This window comes from Enoplosus armatus, chromosome 14 (genome assembly GCF_043641665.1).
Source record: "Enoplosus armatus isolate fEnoArm2 chromosome 14, fEnoArm2.hap1, whole genome shotgun sequence".
In the NCBI taxonomy this organism is placed as follows: Eukaryota; Metazoa; Chordata; class Actinopteri; order Centrarchiformes; family Enoplosidae; genus Enoplosus; species Enoplosus armatus.
In genome coordinates, this window is record NC_092193.1 from 12373600 (window position 1) to 12382667 (window position 9068).

General features: G+C 43.0%; 1 protein-coding gene across 1 annotated transcript; it reads right to left on the reverse strand.

Moving 5' to 3' along the window:
• Positions 1 to 1742: 1742 nt before the first annotated feature.
• fam131aa (family with sequence similarity 131 member Aa) lies at positions 1743 to 4649 on the reverse strand. The gene is made up of 5 exons (XM_070919677.1): positions 4587 to 4649; positions 4148 to 4259; positions 3857 to 4039; positions 2438 to 2575; positions 1743 to 2299 (listed from the first exon to the last, which is right to left on the reverse strand). Exons 1-5 carry the CDS (start codon positions 4647 to 4649, stop codon positions 1743 to 1745), a joined length of 1053 nt encoding a protein of 350 aa, XP_070775778.1.
• Between the last annotated feature and the right edge of the window lie 4419 nt (positions 4650 to 9068).

Below are 9068 nucleotides of genomic sequence, written 5' to 3' on the forward strand. Positions count from 1 at the left end.
GGCCAGAATGAATGGCTAATAATATTAAGACAAAGTGGTGTTGGTTATATGTTGGCTGATATGCAATAAATTTACAGTAATAATGCAGTAAAAGCTTATTTAATAGCAACATTGTCATCATTAGTTTGTCCAGATTCCATTCTTTACAGCACTCTGCGATCTTGGCAGAGTTACAAATCACAGCATATCATTATCAGTATCTTTATTATTATTTTACTACAAATATTGGTGTCAGTATCAGCCCCAAAAGTCCCCCCCACCCCCCCGGGATCTACTGTTCACACGATGACAAAGGCAGCTTCCAAAGGTCCACTAAGCTTAGTACAGGGCTCCAAATAATGATGAAGCACATTGTAATTACCATGAGTATAATTTACTGCACATGTAGCCTCGTTTGGCTTTTATAGGGGCTGATTCAATAAGGGCAATGAAGACTTTTGAGTCTTGTCACTTGAACTGCCTCTACATTTTTCTGCTATGTGAATTTACTGTGTTTAATGTGTTTCTAGCATGATAAAGGAACAACACTTTGAGCTCCGAACGAAAGGAAGATACTGGCTGTTGCACAGAGCACAGAAAACACACACACACACACACACATACTCTTACACACACCTACATGCACACATGTATGCAGCCTGTAGATATTAACACCGTGATACGTATCTTAATCCAGCCTGGCCTCTAATGCAATGCTGAGAAATGTAACTACTGTATGAAGCACAGTGATACCCACGAGTTCAAAAACTGTTGTAGAGGAAAGTGTGTGTGTGAGTCTTTGTTACGACCTTCAAATGGATGTAAGTATTTTAGCTTCATGCAACAATTTTGAGCCATATTTCAGTCTTACTTGATATCATCGCAGCACCACCAACTTTGGCTCATTTCTGTTCGTGTAAACATTTGTGCAACGATTTATTAACGTCTTAACTTTTTGTTTGCATATAGAATGTGAAGTAGTGCTCGCCATATAAGATAACGTATAAGGAGTTAAATGTAGAGAGTGTATAAGCTAATTTGCAGCGTATCTAGTTAAGCAATAAGTCTGTAGTATCTCCCTTTATATGGCACTGGCCTGTATATGCTTTGTACATATGAAAATACACGGATGAGATCTACGTACATGCTATTGTACATAGGAGAATTATGCATTTGAAATCCAACAGCCATCGTTATTTTTCAGAGAAACATGAAATTGTTTTTGTACATGAGTGAATGATTAAATAAAAAAAAAATTTAAAAAAAACACCTTTAAAAGATAAGTTGAGAAGTTGTGTTTCTTCCTCATGTGTTCAGTTTGTGTTTGTGGAAGGGGAAAAAAGACAAAATCTTCTTTCAAAAAAATTTGTATTTATATATGTAGGACATTCAGACATATTCAGTATCAAACATAGCCCGACCCACATGACACAGCATGACCCAGAAAAAACAACACTACAAAATATCCATAGAAAACCAATGCAATAGCAACACATGACTCTTCACTAAAATGTACAAAACTCAGTTTGAACAACAGCTTTACATTCTGGTTGAACTCTCTCATATATACTGTTTACAGCAGCGACAAACGGTGGAGTGAGATCAGTACAGGAAAGGCCTGGAGGATTAGAGACAGAAGGCAGCGAGTGGAGAAGAGATGATCTGAGGAAGGAGGTGGAGAGAGGTTAACAATGAAAGCAGAATAGATTATGTCATATCCAGAATCAACACAGACTCAAAGAGACGTAAAGATGGACAACACATCACATCAAAAACTCTTTCTCCTCCTCCTTCTTCTCCTCCTCTGCTTCATCCCTCTCCTCCTCTTCATCGAATGACGCCACTCCAGAGGAAGCCCGGTCAGAGAAGAAGCTTCTCGGGCTGCAATGCCACACCGGGACCTCGTGGAACACGCTGCCTTCCTCCTCCTCGTCCTCCTCATCCTCCTCTCCGGGGGACTCGGAGTGGGAGGTGGAGTAGCAGGAGTCGAACCTGCTGCTCCTGGCCCGGGGCCTCCACTCAGGCTTGTGGTGGACGCAGACCTCGCTGCGCTGCTGACGCAAAGGAGCCGGCTGCTCCTCGTGACCATCCAGCCTCTCCTCCTCCTCCTCTTCCTCCGCCAGGAAGGGACTCATGCAGTCGCTTGGTAAAGTAGGTGAATTGGTCTGGGATGAATGTGGGTCATTGTGAGAGGCGGGCCTACCACAGAGCAGACTGCCACTGCTGCTGCAGCCCAGGGGACTGTCGGAGGGCGGGGCCTCACCACCATCAACCTCAGGCTGGCATGGCGCTCCCGTGATTGGATTGGACGTGGAGGCGTCTGAGGGAGGAGCAAAAAGTCAGAACACCTGGGGATGGATGGATAGTTGGGGGAAGGGATGGGAACATGAGGCGTTTGGTCAGTGATGATGCAAAAGTGAAGAGTGAAATGAGATGAAATGAACAAAATGGCGGATACCTGAGCTGTGGCTGGAGAAGGCGAGATTCTGTCCATTGGCGTGGGAGTCCTCATCATTGGAGTCTTCATCGTCATCGTCATCAATAGACGCCCAGGCACGCAGCTTGGCCTCAGCGATGGCAAACTGCTCGGCCACTCCTACCAGGAACACAATAAATGGTTGCAGTGGTTTCTCAATTAGTTTGGCTTGTGTCTCCTTAGAATGAAGGAATGGTCGTGTGTGTCTACCTGTGAGCAAGTAAACCAATGAGTGCTTTTCTTTCTTTGTCTTATTTGAACTCTCAGATGTAAAAGATTACAGGAAAATCTGCTTTTTTCTGCTTTTGTAACCTGCTAATCATCTCTTGATGCCTCAGATTTGTCGTGTGACTCATTAAAGGGGATGCGAATCACTGAATTAATGTTTCAGACAGAGTGAGACCAGGGCAACCCAATTGTTCCGGTGTTTTCATCAGTGTATCAATGTCTATATTAAACAAGGTTGGAGTAATACTGCAAAACTGTTTCCATATTGCCTTTTGCATTTTATGTATGACATTGTTTTAATTATGGCACACGTTTTCTTCCTGATACCATTTTCAATTAATTTTAGGAACAGGCAAAGTTTATGTCAAAAGTAGGGCTTCATAAACTGACAATTATGTGCTTTAATAGTGTTTTCTATAAATAAAAAAAAAATGTTAAAAATAAACGCCCATCATTATTTCCCAGAGCCCCAGGTTACATCTTCAAATTGCTCATTTTGTCCGACCAACAGTCCAGAAAGCAAAAATATTCACTTTACAATGATATAGAACAAAGAACCGCCATAAATACCCACATTTAAAAAGCTCAAACAATTAAACGATTAGCAAAATAGTTAATATTTAGTCCATCTACTAATAGATAACTAATCGACTAATTGTTTCAGCTCTCGTCACAATCTGAAATCTACAAACAGGAAGCATTGATCAAGACGTGAAGACGAAAGATAGAGACTTTATAATGTACATGGTGTACACTCACTATGTACCCTACTTCCCTCCTCCTCTCTCTCGTTCTCTGTCTTGATCAAACCACGCCGATGTCACCGGCGCCAGAGAGGATGAGTCACAGCAAAACAACAGGAGCTGTTGCACCATTGGTGGGCAGTGAAGTGTTCTGGGACAGTGTCTAATAGGCCACCATCTGCTGCCAAGACAAGCCATCACCCAAGAGACGACGCGATGGGCGGGGCAAGCCGATGACATGCAGGAGTTTTTAGGGGATTAGGTGCCTGACAGAAGGTGGGAGTCGGCCAGGAGATGATGCTGAAGCTAAACCAAGCTAAGTAAGAGGATGCCCACACAAACAGACAAGTGACATACAGACACCAGCTAGTTACACAGTAAACGCTGGATACAAAACAAATCCTTTGCTGAAGGTCGCAGAGATGAATACCTGCAGCAAACCGGGCCTCCTTTTCTCCTTCAGTCAGATGGCAGTAGGAGGTAAAGTGGGAGTGGGCAGCCGGTGGTGGGGCAGCGGGTTTGGGCCAACCTTTCCACTCAATGAGGTGGGCGACCCGGCCCTGAGCCAGGGAGGTGGGCTTTGTCACATGGTCCCTCACTGCCTGAGAGATACCTAGACACAGAGGGAGAGGAAGAAGTCAGAGTCTGAAGATGTGAGAAGAAATTCAAGAAATTTCAAAACACAAAAAATAAAGTTGTTTTGTTTTTTGTTTTTTTTTACCATTTAAGGAGGATCTGGCAAGTGCTGCAAACTCATGGATGCCGACACTTTTCCTCGAATCTGCTGGAGATTTTCCTGACTTTGGAATCATTTCACTCTCCTCAAATTTCACCTGCAAGACAGATTTGATTTTAGCAAAGCTCCTTGTTTCGCACCAAATGCACGAAAGCAGCAAATAAGCTCAGTTTTGTCCACATTTGCGTGTCACACCCAGAACTACTCAGCTAAAAACAGTAAATGTTTACTTTGTCAATATTTACACTGAACAATTTCTGTGAGAAACATTCTAATAGCATCTAAATAAAAAGCTGGAATCCAAATATGAATCACAGGACAAACAAACAGACAAACACACGGCTGTGTGCCTCCATACCAAAATAAATGCTTCATCCCAAATGGAGATCTGCACTGCTTGAAAGAAAAAAAGGACTTTTCCTACCTCTTCTTCTCTTTTTCTTTCCATTCTTTCTCTACTCCTGGACCTCAGCCTCATCTTGGACATGCAGAGCTGGTGTCACAGCACAGCAAACCAACACAACTACACGTCAAAGCTTAGATTCACTTGTTTAAACCACCGGGCAGACAAGCAAACAGCTATGCCCTACATTTACTGCACAGATGCTAAAGCCATGGTAAGCCGGTGAAACCGGTTAGAATGGTTGGGGCTGAATGGAGTGGAGGGCAGTGGTGACTGTCTCAGATGTGACCGGGCAAACATATGGCATGGGACCAGCTCTGGTAAGCAGCTCCAGTCAAGCCTGCTCACCCCAAAGCTGCTGATCCCTATTAAAAGTGATAGCCCTACCTAAATAACTCCATGTCCAATAAAATAAAAAGTACACATATGGCTGCACCTAGTAGATCTGGTGGGTCAGCTGAATCTGTGCCTACACTACATCTTGTTTTTAGAGCAGGTGAGTCTTTCAACAAGCAGGAAACATGTTGCCTGATCAAGACTCTGAGCACGTGCATGACTTGACAGATATCCTTAAGCAGATTGGCTCCCAAAGCAGCTAAGTGAGAAGAGGCTCTCGACTGCGGTTAAAGGCTTACGGTAAAGTCATAAAATGACAGCAAATGTATGTCAGAGGCACACAGGCAGGTAGGGGACCTGGGAAGCGGCGATATGAGGTGCAAAGAGCTCTCACAGCCTGCGTGACGTTCAAACACTCCTCAAGAGGTGAGCTTCAGCTACAAAACACACGCCTGCGAGCACCACAGACGTCACTCATGCTCAACACTGATAAACACACCGCATGTTCAGCATGTGGAGCGCAGACACACGGGTGTCAGCACCAGGGACAGCTCACCCCTTCAATCATGTCGACAAAATAAGACTCACTCGATGGAAATCAGCTTTTACTTTGAACTAAATAACAACTGCAAGCACTGTTGGAAATGTGGATTATGATTATCAGGCCACATGCCAATTAGCAGCATTTGTCACCACCTACACGCTTTATCCCAGTGGTTCCCCTCCCAACCTCCTAAAAACAAAGCAGTGTCCCTTGTCACAGGTCACATGTCTATGAAAATATTTATTTTCAAACGTTCTTCAGCCATTGTTTCATTTCATCATTTTTACTCCACAAGAAAAAGACAAAAATTGAGAAAAGTCACAAAGAATGAATATAAATATATGTAGCGGAACAATGTTTTTTCCTCTTTCCAATCCGATCAATCATCTCCTGACCACGTACATTCACCTTGTGACCCAATGGAGGGGTCCCGACCCCTAGGTTGGGGACCCCTGCTCTAAACAGTATGTGGGTCACATCGCTGTTATTTGGTTTAAACTTGTGATGTCTGTTCATCTGTTTCAGTGCTGAAAGGATTAGTTCATTGATAAGTCAACAGATTTTGATAACTGATTAATGGTTTAAGTAATTTAATACCAAATTGGATACCAAATACTCACTGGTTCTGTGTTATCTATCATTATAAACTAAATATCTTGACTGCTGACTGCTGTATATATATATACTATTTTCAAAACTTTATAGACTAAATGATTTATAGAAGTATAAACAACAATGAATCCATAATGAAAGTAATCATTAGTTGAATGTCTGTTCCCTTTGATAGTTGCCTCTTTTTTATTTATATCCCATACACCTGCACATGATTTGGCCTCTCTGGAGCTGTTGTGTGATTTTGTTTTTAAAAAACTCACACTTCAACATGCTGATTGCCAGTCCTCCTCTGCAGCTGACAAATGCTGCTAATGGGCATTCATCCCGACAACAACCTGCATGTGCAGCAGCGTTTGCAGTTGTAATTAAGTTGCTTAAGGTACTCTTTCATGAGATGCTTGGATTATTTTGTCCACCCCCTGCAGAGGCAGACTGGTGTGTGCAACATACTCATGACTGAACATGCCCAACAGGATGATGTGACATCCACAGAGCCAGAGATGTGACTTACAGGACCAACAAGTGGGATCGAGTTAAGCCAGTTTTGACTGCAGCATCTGGAGCTCTGAGTGTCTCTCATGAACGGAGGGAGCTGCAGTGCTGATGTGATGAGTTGTTTTTTTTGGGGGGGGGGGGGGTTCTGGAAATGGTTTAATTCAAGCGACAGAAGCGACACGCTGACGGCTGAATAACACATCACCCCGCCATTGATGGGTGCAGGGCCTGTAGCCTGCAATTATGGGGGGAAATAACGCACGAGAGGCGCGGATGCAGCAGCGGGTCTCCTGGCAACCTCTGAAGTCTCCATCTGCATACCAATGGCTCCATACCTGCATCGGATAAACACCACGGAAATGCCGAGAGCCCCCCCCCCCCCCCCCCCCCCTGCCCTTTCTGTGCACCTTCTGCATCTCTTAACGAGGCTCGTGAGCTTGTTGTTGTGTCTCTCTCGGCACCTACCTGTAAGTCGGACCGCAGCGGCTCATCATAATGCGCTTAATTGTCTCCAATCCGATCAACAGATGACACCGCGCGGCTCGTCCTCCTGCTGCAGCTCCTGCAGGAGATCATTAACGCCACGCAGCCGGCGGGAACATCTTCCCAACTCCAGCATTAGCTCTCCAGCACATTTGTTGCTCGGTATATGGGTTACATAGGCTGTCCAAATGTCTCCCGATGGCGAGCGTCATCAACGCAAGGCGGTGTCACATCCCATCTTCCCCCTCTTCCTCCTCCCCCCTCCCCATGCAACCAAGATCAAGATACAGTATAGCCTGCAGCTTTGGCCCTGGAGAGTACTGCAGCTGATTTCCACATGTCATTTTATTGTTTTTATATTTTTTCCCAAACATCCGCAGTCATCTGACAAACACACTGGACACGCGCTCCATGTGTGGAGGTTTACTGCAGTCTGATGTCGAGATAATGCTGGAAAGATCCAAAAAATCACGTTGTGATGAAAAAAAGACTGCCATCATGCCAATTTGAAAATAAAACAATTTTGTTGAAGTGTAAGTAAGTTTTGGGTAACTCACCCTCCTATTTAGGATTTACAAGCACTATATATACAATTTACTATCTGTTTACAACAGGCTATACTGTAGTTGTATGCAGGATACTTTAGAGTTTTTATTAATGTTCAGTATTTTCACTTCTATGTAGACATTTTTCATTATCTCAGCTGTTTTATTATTTTTATTCATCATCTGTTTATACAGAAGCAGCCATTTATGGATGCTTCACAGGAGGAGGTTATAGCTCTTCAAAAATCTGATATAAATAAAACCTACAGGTAATTGTTAGAGGCATCCCTGCACATTTTAATGAAGCCATGTAGTCTGCTGCGTGCACTGCATCATATGGGCACTTGAAGGTGACTAAGTACAAACACAATTCACAGATAATTGGAAAAATGAGTTTTTCCCAGGGTGACCTGGTGGGTCACTCCAGCCATGATGAAACCTTTAAAGAGGCAACAATCCAACCTTTTCTCTCCTGTACTGTTACTCAGCACCAATCCCATACCAGAGCTCTTTTCCCCAAATTAAAAAGCTCTATTCTTCCAGGATGTCATTCATTTGAGTGATTTCAATACGAAAGTAACATCGGACCTGGGATTGTGCCGAGTCCACGGTCCGCTGTGACTGAGACTGATAACAGAAACATTGGATTCTTATAATGACCATGACAAACTATTTAATGTGGCTTGGCTTCATGACTGAAACCCAGTCCGTACCAGCGCAGATCCTCGTCCAGCTCCACACCATACACATCCATAAAAATCAACGGGGCATCCGACACGTTTCAGACACACTGATGCAAAACTCTGCTCAGCAACTTAATAAGTCCTTTATTTGCAATGTTCCGTTACCTCATCTTTCCAGTTTCCGATGCAAAAGAAGCAATAATTTCTTAAATAAAGAAAGCAAAAAAAAAATATTTACAAAATTCCAATACTACTAATAATCAGTGGATTATCTAAAGCACCTCTCTGCATCTGGACAACTGCGGTTTCTGTTGGAAAAGGACACACTGCAATTACATCAGCAATTTATCGTTTCTGAAAAATAAAACTGAAAAAAAAATGTTTTTGTAATTATCGTTATTATTATTGTTATTATATATTTACAGAACGCTCCTGAAATAAGTTTCCACTTAAAGTAGAAAAGGCTTTCGGATCATTTCTGTGTTGTTGTTTTTTTAACTTTATATATTTCATCAAGTCAATTTTCTGTCGATTTCAAGTTTTAACGGTGATTGGGTCATTAAGTGTCCTCTACGACAGCTCAGGTTTAAGTATAGAAGAGGTAAAGATGAAGAGTCAGTCAGTGTGGTTCACTACTGGGGATGGGAGAGGATGGCTTAGAGGAAGCATTAAGACCACCCCCTAGTAGTCAAGGTCAAAAGGTCAACATCAGTCCTCCATGTTTCTGTCCTTTGTAAGTTCATGATGGGAAACAGGAAGAGAAAATAGACGACCTTTGCTTTAAAAACTCCATCCAACAAAT

Bases quoted from the DNA above. Each gene is read 5' to 3' on its own strand.
- fam131aa (XM_070919677.1), bottom strand. From the start codon at position 4,649: ATGTCCAAGATGAGGCTGAGGTCCAGGAGTAGAGAAAGAATGGAAAGA. The intron at 4,040-4,147 runs GTAAAAAAAAAC...CTCTGTGTCTAG, and splicing joins TGCCAGATCCTCCTTAAATG to GTATCTCTCAGGCAGTGAGG. The intron at 2,300-2,437 runs GTATCCGCCATT...CTCCTCCCTCAG, and splicing joins CTTCTCCAGCCACAGCTCAG to ACGCCTCCACGTCCAATCCA.